Below are 23,217 nucleotides of genomic sequence, written 5' to 3'. Positions count from 1 at the left end.
TGATTTTGATATTTTGATATGACGAAATTTCAAATTTGATATTTTGCAAATGGAAATAAACTAGAATTTACAATTATAAATAATAAAATTAATACAAGAAGTCAAACAATTTAAAAATTTTCCATAGTATATTGATAAAAATTTTTTTAATGATTTGCAAAACCCAAATATGAAATTTCTAGTTCGAAGAGGGGGCATTTGTAATAATCAGAATTATTAGTTGAATTTGGCGCTAACTAAAAAGTCGATCTTTAATATGTTTGAATCAATTATCGATGTTTATCTGATAGTATCGACTATCGAACTATAATTGGGCATTATCGATTATCGATAATACCTTCATACAAACAGCTGTTTGAGTTACCAAATATCATAAATTAAATCTAAATTGAAACAGGTTAAAGTAAATAAAAATCACTTCAAAATAAACATAAATAAATTTAATATTGAATTATACAAGTTTTTGAAACAATGTAGAAAGGTTATTGCATTGATAAGTAAATCCACTAGTAAAGTTTGTTAGGTTGGCAATGAAATCTAGGATGAATTGATTTTTTTTGGAGGAAGCTAGTTCTTCTTGAAAAAAATGGTTGATTGTTGCGAGCTAAATACTTTTTTGGGTGAGGATTTTCAAGTTTTTGGCCATTGCTATCAGAATTGAGCTCAGAATTGAAATGAAAAATGGAAGACATATGGCTATTTTACCAATTGATCAATAAGAACTCGCATAATATGCAATGTATTGTAAGTATGTTACTAAATAGAGGTGAGTGTCAATTATCCTTTTGTATTCTTAAATTTTCACATGAATACTGAACGAACTTCAATAAATCTTGTTATTTTTCAATTTAAAGAATGTGTGCTTATTCCAATAACTCTGATTTCAAATTGAACAAAAACCGATGTCTTGTCTTTGGGAGAATGGGGCAAATGATCTTTTAAACGAGCCATTCCAAGTTGAAGATCATCAAATTGAAAATACAATTCACTGAATTCATTGTCAATATTCTACAATAAGCTATAGGTCAATAATTCATCAATATTCTACTATGAGATACGCCTATTCCACCCCAAGGTTATCTAATAATTGCGAAGTATTGTTACAATGTGGACTAGCTTCAGTCTGATATGGGTGGTGGTCAGTCACGAATAGTGCATAGAAGGTTGCCTTGATCTCTTTGAAGCGAAGAGAGTCCAGTTAAATTTCCACTTAACTCTTTGACACGGCAAACTTAAGATCCCTACAGGTTTCTAAATCATAGGATAACTCGTACACCCCAAGTGATACAAGTCGGTAAAAATAACTACATGGAAAGAAAATCCCCCAGGAAAATCTACCTTCGGGTTGTCGGAAACTTGACTCACAATATTCTCCTCAATAAAATACAGAATAGAAAAATATCCCTATAGCAATCCACTATTGACCGAGAAGAGAACGCCGTTTGTTCACTGAACAACTCACTCGACCCCGGGTCTGCTCCTAGCAGAGTAGGGTCACAGAGAAACGGGAGGCAAGGGAGAAGATAGAGCTCCAATAGGAAACTGAAAAACATCACGCCACTGCTATGTGACAAGGAATGACTCAACTAATGCTGATGCTAAGGGTGGATTAATGATGACAATATTGCTAATTGCTATAAGAGATTAAGCAGGTAAACAATCATTGCATTCAGAAATTACATGAAGCATGATTTCGTCTCAACCCGGTAGCTGTTTATCGTTGTAGTGATGTGGCTGCTGTTGACTGCAATGTTAGATAAACGGATGCTCAAACTCGTGAACAAGAACTACATATTTCTGGTTTAAAGTATGATGTCAATGGAAAAATGAATATGATGATGATGATCCGCCGGGTTGCTGAGAATGATGATAATGTGTACGCTCGACTCCAAGCCTAATAAAATAAATTCAACTGTCGGCCCTATTCCTCCTCTAAAATAAAGAAAATTATCCGAATTTCATACAAAATAACGATTTTCCTTTCGTCACAAAATTCACTTTGTGACACTACAGTGAGACATATGGTCACATGCTACATGTGAGTGATATATGGCATAAAACCCGAGCATATGCTCATGAGCATGAGCATGGAGTATAAGGTTTTGCTCATGAGCATTAGGTAGAAGCATAAGCATTTGCTCATTTTTATATGAATAAGCTTTACCTTATACTCTTACCTTATGCTCCTCAACTCTGGAGCAAATGCTCACGTATTTCAAAGATTTTTCATCAGCTGATTTCGCCTTTGTGGCCTTACTTTGTTTTTATAGCTCACGTAAGCGCTAAATATGCAAGTAGGGGACACCGCTTGTGTTTGGTCGTCTGCTCTGTTCTTCATTCATGAATTGAGTTTTAGGTGAGTTGAGTTCTGAATTTTGAAATAATAGCAGAATAAATGTCATCTCTATAATAATCTTCAGCATAATATTATAATCTCAATAGCCTTCTTATAATCGTATACACTCTCATCTTCTTGAATGCCTATTTCATATTCTGTAATGGCTATCTTTATATTGGATAGGTATCTTTTGTATTTACTCTTTTGTATCGTGGTTGAATCTAGAAAGAGTTTTTTAGTTCTCAACTATTGGTTGTGAACGTTTCTGGTATAGTTTCCCCTTACTCACACGAATTAGTTGAGCAATTTTACTATGAGCAAGAAGAGATGAAAAGCTGCTCCAGACCAGACTCACCTTTTTTGAAGAATTAGTTTCAAAAGTTGCTCTAGTTTATTCATGCAATTTTGAGCATATGCTTTAACTTTTGAGCAAATGCTCAAACTATTTTCTTGATGAGCATGAGCAAAAGATTTTGCTCACGTTTATTCATAGAACATGGAGCATATGCTTCATATTTTAGAAGTTTAAGCAAATGCTCAACTTTATTCATATGGCCCAATAAGGTGGTCATTGAACATGCTAGGATAATTATGCAGAACATAAACAACTAGTTTGCCAGTGGGCGCAGAAGAGGGATCTCAAGACCAGATATGACACAAATAATATTGAATATAATATTAATAATATCTACTTACTTTATGACAAGACACACCGTTTGCCGGTTGCTGGAACCCATGACTAGCCTCGGATCCAATTGTTCCAAAAACTTCCATGACACAAGATTCCTGGAAATGAATTTAAATTTACTTCTAGCATAGGTCTGATTGCTTTCAACATGTATATAAGAAGGTGCATACAGACTGGCTTGAACCAAGTCTGTACAAAGTCTGGCTTCGGTAAGTCTGTGCGTACAGACTTATGCGCCACGAAATAGCGCATTCCACTTTTCATCAGCTGATTCTTATTGAATATGTTTATGAAAAGTGAAATGCGCGTGTTTGTGACGCTCAAGTATGTACGCTCTTAGAAAGTGTGACGGTTAAAACATTATTTTATTTATTTATTTATTTATAAGGTTAGCACAAACAATACAATGATCGGAGAAGGAAAAACAGGCTATTGCCCAAAACTTTTTCAATTTACAATGAAACCTAATTTCTATAACTAGACTTCATGATTCACTTTCACAGTAGTTTTTCAACTACTTACTTGTTGATCCCTGTGCATTGATTTAAGGTGGCTGTTTATGTTCTGCATAATTATCCTAGCATGTACAATGCTAGGATAATTATGCAGAACATAACCAACTAGTTTGCCAGTGGGCTCAGAGGAGGGATCTCAAGACCAGATATGACACAAATAATCTTGAATATAATATTAATAATATTTACTTACTTTATGACAAGACACACCGTTTGCCGGTTGCTGGAACCCATGGCTAGCCTCGGATCCAATTGTTCCAGAAACTTCCATGACACAAGATTCCTGAAAATGAATTGAAATTTACTTAATTTAGCATAGGTCTTATTGCTTTCAACATGTACATGAAAAGGTTCATACAAACTGGCAGGTGTGAAGCCTGGTCCTGACGATAACAAAAGATGAAGTTGCAATCAGCCTTTATTGGGGGGCAGGATCTAGTAACAGAATGTAATCACTGTGCACCAGACCCCCACCCAACAAATGCCAATCACCAATCATTCAGAAGCACACCGCTGATGTCCGTCCATTCCATGATATGCACGGCGTTCGTTTGCAGTCTTTTATCAATAAATACTTACACTAACAAAAATATATATCAATAAGCCTAATGCAGCTTATAAGTCTGATTACAGAATTCAATACAATCATGCTCAAAATTTGTGATTTTTGAAATCTCTAACAACATGTAACACATGTAACAAAACGATAATGAAACATTAAATTCATCTGAAGTATCCACAGCTTCAACAAAATATCCAGTTACAATATTACTCCAACAAATCTCATTTTTAGGCTCATCGAAAAACATGTGAGTTAGGTGATGTTGATAATCTACAAAACTGAATCAGCATACCAGTAATCAATCTTTATGGATGGATAGTTCTATATACCCTAAGTGATATTGTATATTATACAAACATATACATGGATAGTCTTACACTTAGATTAACCATTATACGTGGATTATACTACAGCCTTACACCATTAAATGATACCCTACTGGATTACACCAAAACTCTGCAACTCTACAGAGTCTGTGGATGGATTATCAATATAAGATCGGTTCTCACTTAAATAATGAGGCAATTCACACCAACATCCATCCATCTTCCTACAGACGTTACAAGAAGGCTCTGCTCGGAGATGGATGTATGGAGTTACATTCTTCAAGCATCCTAGTGGACGTTTTTGATGAAGATCCTCTCATCAATAAGCTCGATATGATTGTATGAAAAAAGAATTATTATCACTTCAGCTTCGTGTTCAGCATATTGAAATAAAAAATTTGGCTCGCGTTTGTAAAAAAGAAAAATGAAAATCTGTGGACGTACAGATATATGTCTGCCCATAGATATCTGGGACTGCAGAGCGCAGGGCTTTGGTGTGAACAAGCTTCAAGATTATACGGTAGCTGAAATAGGGTATTATTTGTAATAGATGTGCAAATCCATGAGTCCCATTTCAAAGCTGCCTCATTGTGTTGAGTCGTTGGAAGTGAGATGCGTGAAATACGACCATGTCACACTCTCATGGGTCACTGATTAAACTTACGTGCCCCAATGAGAATGTTACAAGGCCGTCTATCACAGACTGTTGTTGCTTAATATACAATATTACTCCTACGTTTCCAATTTTTGAATTCATCAATAAACATGATAGTTAAGTGATGTTGATAATCTACAAAACTTAAATAGCATAACAGTAATCAATCTTTAGGGATTATTTCTACTATCTGAATGTCCCAATGAACTTAATAGTTCTCAAGAGATCCAGTTGCAATATTTGAAATGAACCTAAGCAGCAAGAGGTCATGCAATACTCCGAGCCAAAGCAATAATTTATTCTTCAGTTACAATATAGTCTATAAATTTTCAGAATTCAGAGAATATTGCATTTTCGTATGCAGCTATTCAATTAATAAACTCTCAGTACCTCAGAAGACAATTGATATTAAGAGTTTCACTTTCAACTTTTTCAAATCTTCAAATTCCGAATAAAGAAAACTCTAATAAATTTCATACATCAAATAAACAAATCTTGATTCACTCGACTGTTGTTGAGTGAAGTAAGTTCATCTGAAGTATCCACAGCTTCAACAAAATATTCAGTTACAATATTACTCCTACAATTCTCATTTTCAAACTCATCAACAAAAATATTAGTTGATAATCTACAAAACTGATTATTTCTGTATACCCTAAGTGATATTGTATAATATAGAAACATATACTTGAATTGTCTTACACTTTGATAAACAATTATCAACTATTATACCTGGATTATACTGGAGACTTATACCATTAATGGATACCCTACTGCATTACAACAAAGCTCAGCATCTCTCACAGAGTCTGTTGATGGATGGGCCGGCTATCGAAGACTGTTGTTGCGTAATATACAATATTACTCCTACAATTCTCATTTTTAAACTCATAAAAAATATGATAGTTGAGTGATGTTGATAATCTACAAAACTGAAATAGCATCCCAATAATCAATCTTTATGGATTATTTCTACTATCTGAATGTCCAATGAACTTAATAAGTCTCAAGAGATCCAGTTGTAATAATTGAAATGTTCCTAAGCTGGAAGAAGTCATGCAATATTTCGAGCCGAAGCAATAATTCATTCTTCAGTTACAATATAGTCCACAACTTTTCAGAATTCAGAGAATATTGCAATTTCGTATGCAGCTAAATATTTCAATGAATAAACTCTCAGTACCTCAGAAGACAATTGATATTACCAGTTTCAGTTTCAATAACTTCATGAAATCTTCAAATTCCGAAAAATGAAATCTATAATTAATTTCATAAACCAAATATACAAATCTTGGGCAACTATTTCTATTCAAATTATTGAATCAACTATCCAACTATCTCAATTATGCAGAGGACCTAATAAGTCTCACTCATCTTGAAAGGTTTTCAAACTCTAGGTACAGTACAGATTGTACAGGCCGTACAGACTTTGGTACAGTCGCCTACAGTTTGTTTATTTATAAATCACATTGTGTACAAATACTTAACATGAGGAAAGGCACAACAGGCTCAGGCCCAAAACTGTCCCATTTCCAATTTATCTTATACTGTACAAAACAAAATGTAGGTTATGTCACTTTTACTTTTCAAAATACAATGTCCACTCTACAAAACTCAGATAAACGAGAACATTTTGAAACAAATACTATTTGTACAGAAGTGTCCACAGCTTCGAAAAAATATCCAGTTACAATATCATTCTTACAATTCTCTATTTTAAAGTTATCAAAAAACATGTAGTCAAGTGGAAAATCAAGTAATCAATCTTTAGGGATTATTTCTATATGCTCTAAGTGATATTGTATAGTATACAAACATATACATGGATTGTCTTATACTTAGATAAACAATCATTAACTATTAAACCTGGTTTATACTAGAGACTTATATCATTAATGGATACCCTACTGGATTACACCAAAACTCTGCAACTCTACAGAGTCAGTGGATGGACTTTCAGAAGAAGATCAGTTCTCACTTAAATAATGAGGCAATTCATTTCTAAACTTATCAAAAAACATGATAGTTAACTCATGTTGATAGTCTACAAAACTGGAATAGCATACCATTAATCAATCTTTAGGGATTATTTCTACTATCTCAATGTCCCAATGAACTTAATAAGTCTCAAGAGATCCAGTTGCGATAATTGAAATGACCCTAAGCTGCAAGAAGTCATGCAATACTTCCAGCAAAGCGATAATTTATTCTTCAGTTACAATATTGATGTAGGCAAGCCCTACATAGATACTAATCATGTGTACACGGTTGCCAAGGTGACTGTTTTAGCAACGAACGTTCTACAAGTAAATAACTAGTTCGAGTTTTATGAAGAGTTTTATGAGATACGTTAAAGGATGATGTTTTATTTTATTTTTTTCTAGTTCGTAAATGTAAACTTTTAATGAATAAAGTGTTAATTACAAAAACACAATTTGCAACATTGGTGTCGAAGTATTATTTTATTATTTTGTAGTTGTCCTATTATCGAGTAGGGTAGATTACCAATCAAGTTGAAGCCTGGTCCTGACGATCACAAAAGTTGAAGTTGCAATCAGCCTTTGTTTGGGTAAGGATCTAGTCACAAAATGTAATCACTGTGCACCAGACCCCCACCCAACAAATGCCAATCACCAGTCATTCAGAAGCACTCCGCTGATGTCCATTCAATGATATGCACGGCTTCCGTTTGCAGTCTTTTATCAATAAATACTTACACTAACAAAAATATATATCAATAAGCCCAATACAGATTATAAGTCTGATTCAAGAACTCAATACAATCATGTTCGAAATTTGTGATTTTTGAAATCTCTAACAACATGTAACACATGTAACAAAACGATAATGAAACATCAAATTCATCTGAAGTATCCACAGCTTCGACAAAATATCCAGTTACAATATAGCTCCTACAATTCTCATTTTTAGAATCATCGAAAAACATGTGAGTTAAGTGATGTTGATAATCTACTCTACAAAACTGAATCAGCATACCAGTAATCAATCTTTATGGATAATTTCATATACCCTGGGTGATATTGTATAATATACAAACATATACATGGATTGTCTTACACTTAGATAAACCATCATTAACTATTATAACTGGTTCTTTACTAGAGACTTACATCATTAATGGATACCCTACTGGATTACACCAAAACTCTGCAACTCTACAGAGTCAGTGGATGGACTTTCTGAAGTTCTCACTTAAATAATGAGGCAATCCACACCAACATCCATCCATCTGCCTGCAGACGTTACAAGAAGGATCTGCTCGCAGATGGATGTATCTAGCTACATTCTCCAAGCATCCTAGTGGACGTTTTTGATGAAGATCCACTCATCAATAAGCTCGATCGGTTAGAATAGAAAAAGAATAAAATTATGACTTCAGCTTTGGGTTTAACGTCTTGAAATAAATAATTTGGCTCGGATTTGCTATAAAAAGTGAGAATCTGTGCCCATAGATATCTGGTACTGCAGAGCGCAGAGCTTTGGTGTGAACAGGCTTTAAGATTATACAGTAGCTGAAATAGTGTGTTATTTGTAATGTATGTGCAAATCCATGAGTCCCCAATGAGAATGTAACAAGGCCGGCTATCACAGTTTCTTGTTTCGTAATATACAATATTACTCCTACGATTCCCATTTTTAAACTTATCAAAAAACATGATAGTTAAGTGATGTTGATAATCTACAAAACTGAAATAACATACCAGTAGTCAATCTTTAGGGATTATTTCTACTATCTGAATGTCCCAATGAACTTAATAAGTCTCAAGAGATCCAGTTGCTAAATTTGAAATACCCTAAGCAGCAAGAAGTCATGCAATACTTCGAGCCAAAGCAATAATTCATTCTTCAGTTACAATATAGTCTATAACTTTTCAGAATTCAGAGTATATTGCATTTTCGTATGCAGCTATTCAATTAATAAACTCTCAGTACCTCAGAAGACAATTGATATTAAGAGTTTCAATTTCAATAACTTTATCAAATCTTCAAATTCCGAATAAAGAAAACTCTAATAAATTTCATAAATCAAATAAACAAATCTTGAGCAACTATTCTATATAAATTATTGAATCAACTATCCAACCTCCTCAATTATGCAAAGGACCTGATAAGTCTCACTCATCTTGAAAGGTTTTCAAACTCTTGGTACAGTACAGATTGTACTGTATTGGTTCAGATGCTGCGGAGGCTCTTCTACATTCTCCATATAGATGAATATTTCTAGTTCTGAACACAAAATACCATTCAAATAATACACACAGTACCACGCTAATAAAGCTATATTACTCCCAACTCAGCCCTTTAACCGCCGTCGAGCTGACACTTTTATTTTATTTATTTATTGCCATTTTTTTTATCTTAAGTTTTAAAATTTATTATTAAAATAAACTCTCTTATTATGCTTTCAAATTTATTTATTATTCATAGTTTGTAATTTATTGACGTGACAACGTCTTATAAATTGGTTTGCCGGGTGACACTTCAAGAAACTGTGTTACGTTCCCATGTTATGCGCTCACAATGAGAGCGAGTGAAAGCTTTCGTTTCGGTTCACGGTCGTCTGGAAAGAGCACGAATAGGAGCAGTGGCGAGCAACGCAACAGCAGCCCGAAGACATTCACCTGGAGAGAGAGTGAAACGGAGCAATCTCCTGCGACTGCGCCACTACTTATACTTAGTGAATAGGTTATGTGAATAAGTATAAGTGAATAGGTATAAGTGTAAGTATAATAGGTATAAGTGAATAGGTTATGTTGTAGTAATCACAATGTTGTGGTAGTTTTCAATTACAAAAGTAGTATAAATCGTTTCTCAGCCAATAATAATTTGTTTAACTTGAAAAACTGAGCGCGAATTGTTATGTAAAAAATTGAATCGAGCACAGTTAGCCCGCCTAAGAGCGAGAGAGACAGAGTGATTTTGTTGAGGATGTGTGAAGGTAAAAATAAAATTTTGTTAATATGAAATTCAGTGCGAGATTCTTTGTATAAATCAATGTTTTAAATATAATTCTTTGTATAAATAAATGTTTTAAATTGTTACTATTATTTCATCCTTCTTCCTACTATAGTAATGAATATTCACATTAAAATTATTTTACCACTCAAAGTCGTTGTCACGTAAAACTTTTGCCTGTATACCAACTTTACAGGCAACTATGCAATTTTTAGTTATTAATTGCATGCTTCATTGCATGCAGATAATGGTGCATTTAATAGTGCATAAAAATTGCATGCAATTGATAATCCACTTGACGGCTGATTTAAGATGAAAATTCTATAGTCTGATTGTAAGACTACTACTCCACCATCGTTTACGGGTGAGGGAGAGTTAGGATGCAGAGGAGTGGTAGTAACCAATGCTAAATAGAATTACTGAAATCGCACATTTTTTATTATTGCTAGTGTTTGCCCTCTGTCTGATAATTTGCGACTCCTCCCTGCACACGGACAAATCATCCAGGCAGGGAGAATTTATTCATGTAATTTATAACACTTCTATATTTTGTGAATATGTATTATTTTATGAATAAACCAATTTGAATTTGAATTTGAATTTGAATTTGTACAGGCCGTACCTTGGTACAGTAGCCTACAGTTTGTTTATTTATTAATCACACTGTGTACAAATATTCAACATGGGGAAAGGCACAACAGGCTCAGGCCCAAAACTGTCCCATTTCCAATTTATACTATATACTTTCAGAATCGAAATGTAGGTTATGTCACTTTCACTTTCCAAAATACAATGTAGGCTACACTCTGAAAACTTAGATGAATGAGAAAATTTTTAATCAAATAGATACTATTTGTACAGAACAGTAGAGTACTTTCAATTGCTCCATTCTTATTTCACGAGACCCAATGAGTAAGAGACGACAGAGCAATGATGTCATTCCTACTTTGATTGAAATTTTGTGTTTAATGGATCTGAAATTCGTTGAGAACCAAGACTTCATGTTATTTGTTGTAAAGTTGAATTAAGAATTACTATATTATGCGATCTATTTCAATGTAACGATATTCAAATCAATATAATCATGATATATTCGAATGCCATTTAAGGAATTGAATTTCAATGTAATATATTTTCATTTTGACTGACTGAACAATCTACAGAGTGTCTGATAAGCCACTCCCTATTTTCAAACAGCTATAATTACTTTAATTATAAACTAATCTATTAGAACTACATTTGTTAGATAGAGCACTCCTTGAGGTTGTGTTTAACAACAATTTTCATTTGTTTCAGTTTAAAAATGACCCCTCTCTTGACTGTGCAAGAACGAGCAGAAATCGTTATGTGGTCTGAAGGATCTGTGGTGCGAGTACAAAGATGATAGAGGGCTGAACGAAGGATCCATGCAATACTGGATGCAAAAACATTGAGATCTTTCTTAAGAATCGTTGCAACAGAGTAACGTGGAAGACCACTTCCACAAGATCCTCATCACAGTGATTTCTTAGGCCTCCTCATGAACATTTCAAGAACTCTGTCAACATTCTCTGCTGTCTTTGATGTTGATGGACTTCCTGATCGACTTGCATCTGCGACACTCCCTGTTGTTAGTAATTAGGAATGGGAATTTTCAACAGTTTTTGCATCCAGTTTTGCATGGATCCCTCGTGTAGTATACCAGAAACCAGATGTTATGCAAAACAGATGACATAAATCAGTTATAATATTTAATAGTTTGTTGATTGGAATTCACTCGATCCTACATGTTTTAATAGAGATTACACACGTTGAGTATTAAATTTTGAGACTCATTTATTTCTAATATTCTACATGGCGCAGTCGGTAAATAAAAATCACAGCAAATGTCAACCATTCGACGGAACAACCAAAGATTGGATATATTGGCACGAAAGGTTCAAGATTTTCCTACGAAATGGAAACATCAAAAACGAAGAAAAAAAACGAGACTTACTACTTGAGAATCTGGGACCGCAACCATTCAAGATAGTTTTCGATTCTATGCATCCGACCCCCATAAACAACATTGGATTTAATGATGCAATAGAAGTCTTAAACAAATACTACACGAAACCACAAGCACCTCTATCCCAGAGAGTTTGTTTTTCTCGACGATTCCGGAATGAAGGTGAGACCATAACTCAATTTGAACTAGATTTAAGGTTTCTCGCAGGAAATTGTAATTTTGGTGATAACCTGGATGAACGTTTAAGAGATCAGTTCATATTAGGCATCAACAACGATAGTTGGCAACTTGAGTTATTGAGAATGCATGCATCAACACAAACAACTTTTACAAAAATAGTAGAATCAGCAAAATTGCTAGAAACCGTTAACCTTCAACAGCAAGAAATTAAAAACAGTTCTACAAATTTGAATAGAGTGAAAATTTCTGATAAACATCAGGCAATGGAATCTAACCCTCAAAAGTACAACGAAAAATATGAAAAGAAATCGACTCTAAAATTGAACAAAAATACACATTGTCTCCGTTGTGGAAACCGGTGACATTCTGATGGTGTCATGTGCACTGCAAATAACAAATTTTGTAAAGCTTGTGGAGGCAAGAACCATTTTGCTAGAGCATGTCTAAAAGTAGGGAACGCTACAATTGTAGAAGACAAACAGATAAACCAGGTCCGCGAAAATTTATCAATAGAAGATGACAACCTGTCACTTTCCAATATTGAACATATAAGAACTCTGGAAAAAGGCTGTAAAGTAATGGTGAACGTTAAACTCAACAACAACACAGTGAAAATGCTGTATGATCCAGGTGCCGCTTACAGCGTTATTAACGAGAAATTATGGAAAAAAAATTGGAAGTCCCATTTTAAAACCAACAAGAAACCTCACGGCATACACAGGGATTGACATTGAAACACTTGGAGAAACACATATAAATGTCAATGCTTTTGGTGACTCCAGGAAATTACCAGTAATTGTTATAAAGAAAGATGACATACCTTTGTTTGGACTTAATTGGGTCCTCAAATTCAATCTACCCTTACCTCCCGGTGCTGAAATATGCTCAGTAAAAAAAACGATAAGCTCTCCACAAAAAAGAACTCAGTTTTGGTAAATAAAATAATCACAGATTTTTCTGATGTTTTCAATCCAAATCTGGGAACAATAAAGAACTGCAAGGTATTTTTCCACATGTCAAAAAATGCCATACCAATAGTTGCAAAACCACGTCCAGTTCCATTTTCCTTAAGAAAAGCAGTAGAAATGGAACTACAACGTTTAGTAGACAGTAATGTACTATCACCTGTAAACACAAGTGAAGAACCTATCACATGGTCCTCACCAATAGTTATTGTGGTGAAACCTACAGGAGCAGTCCGGATATGTGCTGATTTTAAAACCACCATAAACAAGTTTATAAGTCCAGACAACTATCCCCTACCTAGGTTTGAAGAAATCACTTCAAAACTTACAGGAGGGAAAGAATTCACAATTATTGATTTGAAGGATGCATATCTACAAATGGAAGTTGATACTTCTGTACAAAAGTATCTCACTATTTCTACTCATAAAGGATTTTTCAGATATTCACGCCTTCCTTTTGGGATAAAAATAGCAACAGCAGCTTTTCAGTGTAAAATGGATCAAATCTTGGCTGGCTTGGAAGGCGTGGCATGTCTTTTAGACGATGTAATAATAACAGCTCCCACAAGAGAAGAACACATTAACAGAGTCAGGGAAGTGTTAAAACGTTTTGAAAACAATGGACTTCGAGTACAAACCACAAAATGTAAATGGTTTGAGGAATCAGTTAACTATTTGGGACACAGAATAGATCAAACAGGTATACACCCCACAACTGAACACATCAAAGCCGCAGAAGATATGCCATCACCGAAAAATGTCAAAGAACTAAGATCCTTCTTGGGATCAATCAACTACTACAGTAAATTTGTTCCACATTTACAATCACTGTGCGTTCCGTTACACAAATTACTTCAAAAAGGAGCAAATTGGCACTGGGATAAAAAACATGAACAAATCGCTACAAAATTGAGACATTTATTAACAACATCAGATACTTTAGCTCATTATGATGAATCACTTCCTCTAATTCTTGCCACAGATGCAAGTGAAGTCGGATTAGGTGCAGCTCTTTTTCACAGATATACTGATGGTACTGAAAGGCCAATTTTGTTCGCATTAAGTCAACTTGACAAAGCTGAAAAACGGTACAGTGTGATTGAAAAAGAAGCATTAGGTTTAATTTCCGGAGTAACACGTTTTGAACAGTTCCTCTATGGCAGACACTTTGAGATTCGTACTGATCATAAAGCTTTAGTGAAAGTTTTCGGTGAAAATGACTCTATTCCAAAAGTTGTTTCCAACCATATTGCTAGATGGTCTTCAATTTTGAGCTCATACGACTACTCAATAAATTATCACAGAGGTGCAGATAATGCAACGGCGGATATGCTATCAAGGTTTCCTTTGGAAAATGTATTGAAGTCAAAAAACGAAAGATTTGGGGAAAACAATAGATCACATCTTTTCCACCTTCAATTTCAAGATATACCATTATCAACAAAGAGCTTACAAGAAACAACAAAACATGACACAACACTTGCAAAAGTTACAAACTATCTCCGAAGTGGTTGGACAACAGATACAAATGTAAACAAAGAACTACTACCATATTACAATAAACGAGAAGAACTATCATTTGAAAATGGCATACTCCTCTGGTTGGGTCGTTTAGTCATACCCACAAGATTAAGAACAAAAGTACTACAAATTCTTCATGAAGGTCATCCAGGAATTGTAGCAATGAAAGGAAAAGCACGATTCCAAGTATGGTGGCCTGGACTGGACAAAGATTTAGAGGAACATGTAAAACACTGCACCACATGTCAAGAAAACAGAAACAGAGATGTTGAGATGCCACTTTTCTCATGGACTCTTCCAACAGAAGTGTGGTCTAGAATCCACATAGATTTCGTAGGTCCATTTTTAGGGAAAATGTGGTTAGTCGTTGTAGATGCTAGATCGAAATGGCTCGAAGTAATACCCATGTCAACAACCACAACAAAATCCACGATCAATATATTACAAGATCTATTTTCTAAATTTGGCTACCCAAGAATAATTGTAAGTGACAATGGTCCTCAACTGACTTCGTATGAATTCCAAAATTTCTGCAAAGAACTGAACATAAAACATGCACGTATCACCCCATATCACCCAAAAAGCAATGGATTGGCGGAGCGTTGTGTATGAACGTTCAAAGAACGTATGGGAATTTCAAAAGGAAGTACTGGCACCTTACAAGAAAAACTAAATAAATTTTTATTCGCTCATAGAACATCCCCAAAGAGAGCAACGGGAAAAACACCTGCTTTTATGATGTTCGGTCGCGAGTTACGCTGCAAAATAGATCTATTACTACCAGATGTTAACGACAGAGTAGACGAAGAGTTAGTTAGACAAGGGAACAGCAAGCCGAGAGTCAACGCAAAGGTGTTCGGAGAGGGCGATGGCGTATGGGTACTAGACAGATCAGGCAAAGGCTACAAAAAAGGAAAAATCGTTAAAGTAAATGGACCATACTCATACCTAAGGATATCGACCTATATCCTTACTTTCAATTTTTTCTAAGCTGTTAGAAAAGGTAATGAGAAAAAGGATTCTTGATTTTCTCAACTCATGTAACTTTTTTTATAAAAACCAATTTGGTTTTCGTGAGTTGATGAATATGGAGATGGCTCTTCATACTTTCATGACAGCTATATATTCTGGCATTAACTCCAGACCAGCGAACTGTGTTGCAGGATTATTCCTGGATATAAAAAAGGCATTCGACACAGTAAGCCACACAATTCTGCTGGACAAACTATATAATGCTGGTATCAGAGGTGTTGCACATATGTGGTTTTCATCCTATTTGAAAGAAAGGGTGCAATATGTTGTCATAGGAGGTGTGAAGAGTGAGGTCCAGGTAGTAGATTGTGGTGTACCACAAGGATCGGTCCTTGGGCCAATCCTATTTCTTGTATTCATAAATGACCTTTTCTCATGTAACTACAATGGTGTGCCAGTGTCATTCGCAGATGACACTGCTTTTGCATATTGTGGGTTGGATGGTTTGGACTTGGAGAGTGTGATGCAGACTGATGTTGATAGGTTGTTGTTGTGGTTCAAACACAATAATCTGTCTCTTAACCTGTCAAAGACCAAGTATATTCTGTTCACACTGTCGTCAAGCTGGAATTTACCATCTGGTTTGAAGTTCCACGTTGATTGTTTGTGGAATAATTGTAACTGTCAAGTTGTCACGCAAATTGACTCCATCAAATATTTAGGTGTTACAGTAGATGAGAAGCTTACCTGGTCTCTACACATACGTTATGTTAAAAATTATCTTATACATATCCTGAGAAAATTCTATTTTCTAAATAAGATTCTTCCAACCACCATTCTTAGACAGTTATACTTTGCTCTTGTTGACTCTAAACTGAATTATGGAATAAGTTGTTGGGGCTCTACTTACATTACCCACTTGAGACCACTTATAACCTTACAAAAATCTATTGTCAGAGCTGTTAAAAAATCAGGAAGATATGAACATGCCTTTCCCCTTTTTCAAGATATAAAATGCTTGCCTCTAAGATACATATATGTTTTCAAAGTTTTATACCTATTCTTTGTAATGTCTGGAAACAGTGGTCAGGCACTTTTCAGGGAGAGAACAAATTATCAAACTAGGAGAGTCACTTCTGATCTGCTAAGGCTTCCCAGGTCATATACCACTTGTTTCCAGAAATCGTTTGTATTTCTAGGTCCGAAATTTTTCAATAATTTACCTTTTGAGGCAAAGAGAATTGATAATAGGAAAATGTTCAAATATTACATTCTTAAATGGCTTAGAAATATCTTGCCTGATTGTTTAGAACACATGTTTTTTTTTCTTTCTTAGTTTTCGACATAATAATTATTATAGTTGTTGAAAATCATATCAAAAAGTAATTAAGCCCAAACTGGAAATGTATGAGAGGTGAGTGAATGTGTGAGTGTGTGTTTTCATTTTTTTCTTGCCCAAAAAATTTTTTTTTTCTTCTTTCTGATTTTATTCAATTATAGTATAAGCACTCCTGCTTGCACGCGTTAAGCATTTTATGCTTACAGCAAGCTAGAAATATTCTGTTTCAAAAAAGCTTTGTTTTTTTTTTCATAATACATCATACACGTAGAAAGCCTTATTACATAAATTATATTTTATACAATTTCTTCAGTGCACTTTGTATTTTATTTCCATTTTTGATGTTTGATGTATTTGAAATTTTGTATGTATTTGATTTTTGAATCAGAATAAAAACAATTTGTATTTGTATTTGTATTTGTAGTGAATGTTGAGGAAACGATGAGAAGATGCCACGCAGATCAACTGCGATATGCAGATTGAACTTAAGAAGAAAGGGGGAAGATGTAGTATACCAGAAACCAGATGTTATGCAAAACAGATGACATAAATCAGTTATAATATTTAATAGTTTGTTGATTGGAATTCACTCGATCCTACATGTTTTAATAGAGATTACACACGTTGAGTATTAATCTTTGAGACTTATTTATTTCTAATATTCTACACCTCGTTCAGCCCTCCACCAGCTTTGTACTCACACCACAGATCCTCAGACCACATAGAAAGCTGCAAACATGAACATTTCAGCTCATTCTTCAACAGTCAACAGAGGGGGCCTTTTTAAACTGTATCAAATGAAAATTGGTGTTAAACACAACCTCATGGAGTGCTCTATCTAACAAATGTGATTTCAGATTACATGCGACGCAGGTTTGATGTCTAGTGAAATCGGACTTTCTAACAAAATTGGTTCATAAATAAAGAAATAATGGCTGTATAAATATAGGGAGTGACTTATCAGACATTCTGTATATTCACTTCACCTAATCGGTCTACTACAATAGTTAGAATAAAAAAAGAGTTCTCGAGTAAAAAATTTTTTAACATTTTCAGTCCACTTTCAACAAATGAGATTCTTTGTTCCTGAAAGGGAAAAATGTGTCATAACGTCGCGATAGATATCCTTTCTCATGACAGAATTGAGTTCACATTCACAAAACGAAAATAGTCTGATCACTGCATTCATTTTGTCATTTGTTAATGTGCAAAATATCATTAGCCACTTGTATTCTATTTGCACAGCATTGTAATGTCACTATGCAAATAGACAGGCGAGTTCGTTCAACTCGTAAATTACTTCCTTCAGTTGGGAACTTACTAAAAAATCTGGTGTGGCGCACTCACACAACTTTCCTTGCCGTTATGAAAATTGACTACCGGACGCTAGTGCTACCGCGCATCTCAAGTCTACTATTCAAAGATTTGAGCCATCTGGTTACAAGGTAACAAACGAGGTCTGCTATCTCTTCATAGTGAATCATTTAATAGAATCAACAGTTGCCAACAGTTTGCGATTGGATAAACAAATTTTCTAGAAATTCGAGCTTATTTTCAATTTTAGGTGGAAATGTTGCTGAACATTACTTGTAGAGATTTTCATGCTGAATCTTTTCCACTCAAGATTTTTTGTTTAAATTGTATCTGAAGCCTAATAATTGGGAATCTAAAATCAAACTTTGCATACATGGGGCGGAGCTCCTCAAATTTTTACAGATATGGGACTGGTGACGGTTGATAGAGCTCATCAATGACTATTCTAGTTATAAATTTAATCAAAATCGTTGGAGCCGTTTTCGGGAAAATCGCGAAAACCCCTGTTTTTGACAACATTTTCTCCATTCAAGCCGCCATCTTGAATTGCATTTGATCGAAATTGTTCGAGTCGGATCCTTATATTGTAAGGACCTTAAGTTCCAAATTTCAAGTCATTCCGTTAATTGGGAGAAGAGATATCGTATTCACAGACACACATACACTCATACACACACACACACACACATACAGACCAATACCCAAAAACCACTTCTTTGGACTCAGGGGACCTTGAAACGTATAGAAATTTAGAAATTGGGATACCTTAATTTTTTTCGGAAAGCAATACTTTCCTTACCTATGGTAATAGGGCAAGGAAAGTAAACCATTCTCAACATTCTCAGTCTTGAAGTTAATAAATCTCATTCATGTCTATAATTTGTTTTCAACAGAAGTACAAAAATCACTATATAAACAAAAAATATTTTATAAAGATATTGAAATGACATGAAATTGCAAAAGTACAAAAATAACTAGGTTATCAAACTAAATGAGGCAAATTATCAAATATATTCGTACTTATTGTTTAAAGTTTCTTCTTAATTTCTTTCACAAAGTTGAGGTTCTTCATACATTACTGTATTAATAAGCATACAGTTGAAGATCATCAAATTGAAAATACAATTCACTGAATTCATTGTCAATATTCTACAATAAGCTATAGGTCAATAATTCATCAATATTCTACTATGAGATACGCCTATTCCACCCCCAAGGTTATCTAATAATTGCGAAGAATTGTTACAATGTGGACTAGCTTCAGTCTGATATGGGTGGTGGTCAGTCACGAATAGTGCATAGAAGGTTGCCTTGATCTCTTTGAAGCGAAGAGAGTCCATTTAAAGTTCCACTTAACTCTTTGACACGGCAAACTTAAAATCCCTACAGGTTTCTAAATCATAGGATAACTCGTACACCCCAAGTGATACAAGTCGGTAAAAATAACTACATGGAAAGAAAATCCCCCAGGAAAATCTACCTTCGGGTTGTCGGAAACTTGACTCACAATATTCTACTCAATAAAATACAGAATAGAAAAATATCCCTATAGCAATCCACTATTGACCGAGAAGAGAACGCCGTTTGTTCACTGAACAACTCACTCGACCCCGGGTCTGCTCCTAACAGAGTAGAGTCACAGAGAAACGGGAGGCAAGGGAGAAGATAGAGCTCCAATAGGAAACTGAAAAACATCACGCCACTGCTATGTGACAAGGAATGACTCAACTAATGCTGATGCTAAGGGTGGATTAATGATGACAATATTGCTAATTGCTATAAGAGATTAAGCAGGTAAACAATCATTGCATTCAGAAATTACATGAAGCATGATTTCGTCTCAACCCGGTAGCTGTTTATCGTTGTAGTGATGTGGCTGCTGTTGACTGCAATGTTAGATAAACGGATGCTCAAACTCGTGAACAAGAACTACATATTTCTGGTTTAAAGTATGACGTCAATGGAAAAATGAATACGATGATGATGATCCGCCGGGTTGCTGAGAATGATGATAATGTGTACGCTCGACTCCAAGCCTAATAAAATAAATTCAACTGTCGGCCCTATTCCTCCTCTAGAATAAAGAAAATTATCCGAATTTCATACCAAATAACGATTCTCCTTTCGTCACAAAATTCACTTTGTGACACTACAGTGAGACATGTGAATAAAACCAGAACATATGCTCATGAGCATGAGCATGGAGTATAAGGTTTTGCTCATGAGCATTAGGTAGAAGCATAAGCATTTGCTCATTTTTATATGAATAAGCTTTACCTTATACTCTTACCTTATGCTCCTCAACTCTGGAGCAAATGCTCACGTATTTCAAAGATTTTTCATCAGCTGATTTCGCCTTTGTGGCCTTACTTTGTTTTTATAGCTCACGTAAGCGCTAAATATGCAAGTAGGGGACACCGCTTGTGTTTGGTCGTCTGCTCTGTTCTTCATTCATGAATTGAGTTTTAGGTGAGTTGAGTTCTGAATTTTGAAATAATAGCAGAATAAATGTCATCTCTATAATAATCTTCAGCATAATATTATAATCTCAATAGCCTTCTTATAATCGTATACACTCTCATCTTCTTGAATGCCTATTTCATATTCTGTAATGGCTATCTTTATATTGGATAGGTATCTTTTGTATTTACTCTTTTGTATCGTGGTTGAATCTAGAAAGAGTTTTATAGTTCTCAACTATTGGTTGTGATCGTTTCTGGTATAGTTTCCCCTTACTCACACGAATTAGTTGAGCTATTTTACTATGAGCAAGAAGAGATGAAAAGCTGCTCCAGACCAGACTCACCTTTTTTGAAGAATTAGTTTCAAAAGTTGCTCTAGTTTATTCATGCAATTTTGAGCATATGCTTTAACTTTTGAGCAAATGCTCAAACTATTCTCTTGATGAGCATGAGCAAAAGATTTTGCTCACGTTTATTCATAGAACATGGAGCATATGCTTCATATTTTAGAAGTTCAAGCAAATGCTCAACTTTATTCATATGGCCCAATAAGGTGGTCATTGAACATGCTAGGATAATTATGCAGAACATAAACAACTAGTTTGCCAGTGGGCGCAGAAGAGGGATCTCAAGACCAGATATGACACAAATAATATTGAATATAATATTAATAATATCTACTTACTTTATGACAAGACACACCGTTTGCCGGTTGCTGGAACCCATGACTAGCCTCGGATCCAATTGTTCCAAAAACCTCCATGACACAAGATTCCTGGAAATGAATTTAAATTTACTTCTAGCATAGGTCTGATTGCTTTCAACATGTATATAAGAAGGTGCATACAGACTGGCTTGAACCAAGTCTGTACAAAGTCTGGCTTCGGTAAGTCTGTGCGTACAGACTTATGCGCCACGAAATAGCGCATTCCACTTTTCATCAGCTGATTCTTATTGAATATGTTTATGAAAAGTGAAATGCGCGTGTTTGTGACGCTCAAGTATGTACGCTCTTAGAAAGTGTGACGGTTAAAACATTATTTTATTTATTTATTTATTTATAAGGTTAGCACAAACAATACAATGATCGGAGAAGGAAAAACAGGCTATTGCCCAAAACTTTTTCAATTTACAATGAAACCTAATTTCTATAACTAGACTTCATGATTCACTTTCACAGTAGTTTTTCAACTACTTACTTGTTGATCCCTGTGCATTGATTTAAGGTGGCTGTTTATGTTCTGCATAATTATCCTAGCATGTACAATGCTAGGATAATTATGCAGAACATAACCAACTAGTTTGCCAGTGGGCGCAGAAGAGGGATCTCAAGACCAGATATGACACAAATAATCTTGAATATAATATTAATAATATTTACTTACCTTATGACAAGACACACCGTTTGCCGGTTGCTGGAACCCATGGCTAGCCTCGGATCCAATTGTTCCAGAAACTTTCATGACACAAGATTCCTGAAAATGAATTGAAATTTACTTAATTTAGCATAGGTCTTATTGCTTTCAACATGTTCATACAAACTGGCAGGTGTGAAGCCTGGTCCTGACGATAACAAAAGATGAAATTGCAATCAGCCTTTATTGGGGGGCAGGATCAGAATGTAATCACTGTGCACCAGACCCCCACCCAACAAATGCCAATCGCCAGTCATTCAGAAGCACTCCGCTGATGTCCATTCAATGATATGCACGGCGTCCGTTTGCAGATTTTTATCAATAGATACTTACACTAACAAAAATATATATCAATAAGCCTAATGCAGCTTATAAGTCTGATTACAGAATTCAATACAATCATGCTCGAAATTTGTGATTTTTGAAATCTCTAACAACATGTAACACATGTAACAAAACGATAATGAAACATTAGATTCATCTGAAGTATCCACAGCTTCAACAAAAAATCCAGTTACAATATTACTCCAACAATTCTCATTTTTAGACTCATCGAAAAACATGTGAGTTAAGTGATGTTGATAATCTACAAAACTGAATCAGCATACCAGTAATCAATCTTTATGGGTGGATAGTTCTATATACCCTAAGTGATATAGTATATTATACAAACATATACATGGATAGTCTTACACTTAGATGAACCATCATTAACTATTATACGTGGATTATACTAGAGCCTTACACCATTAAATGATACCCTACTGGATTACACCAAAACTCTGCAACTCTACAGAGTCTGTGGATGGATTATCAATATAAGATCGGTTCTCACTTAAATAATGAGGCAATTCACACCAACATCCATCCATCTGCCTGCAGAAGTTACAAGAAGGCTCTGCTCGGAGATGGATGTATGGAGTTACATTCTTCAAGCATCGTAGTGGACGTTTTTGATGAAGATCCTCTCATCAATAAGCTCGATAGGATTGTATAAAAAA

The 23,217-nt window shown here is 34.9% G+C and overlaps 1 protein-coding gene across 1 annotated transcript; it reads right to left on the bottom strand.

Annotated features, from left to right (window-relative positions):
- Positions 1-1,698: 1,698 nt before the first annotated feature.
- Positions 1,699-22,227, bottom strand: LOC111054365. The gene is made up of 5 exons (XM_039442109.1): positions 22,187-22,227; positions 21,487-21,576; positions 3,735-3,824; positions 3,035-3,124; positions 1,699-1,744 (listed from the first exon to the last, which is right to left on the bottom strand). The coding sequence occupies exons 1-5, from the start codon at positions 22,225-22,227 to the stop codon at positions 1,699-1,701; spliced, it is 357 nt and encodes a 118-aa protein (XP_039298043.1).
- Between the last annotated feature and the right edge of the window lie 990 nt (positions 22,228-23,217).

This window comes from Nilaparvata lugens, chromosome X, assembly GCF_014356525.2.
Source record: "Nilaparvata lugens isolate BPH chromosome X, ASM1435652v1, whole genome shotgun sequence".
Lineage (NCBI taxonomy): Eukaryota > Metazoa > Arthropoda > Insecta > Hemiptera > Delphacidae > Nilaparvata > Nilaparvata lugens.
Note: the sequence above shows the minus strand (reverse complement) of the source record. Positions and strands in the feature narration are given on the sequence as shown.

Bases quoted from the DNA above. Each gene is read 5' to 3' on its own strand.
- LOC111054365 (XM_039442109.1), bottom strand. From the start codon at position 22,227: ATGGGTTCCAGCAACCGGCAAACGGTGTGTCTTGTCATAAG. The intron at 21,577-22,186 runs GTAAGTAAATAT...ATTCATTTCCAG, and splicing joins ACGGTGTGTCTTGTCATAAG to GAATCTTGTGTCATGGAGGT. The intron at 3,825-21,486 runs GTAAGTAGATAT...ATTCATTTTCAG, and splicing joins ACGGTGTGTCTTGTCATAAA to GAATCTTGTGTCATGGAAGT.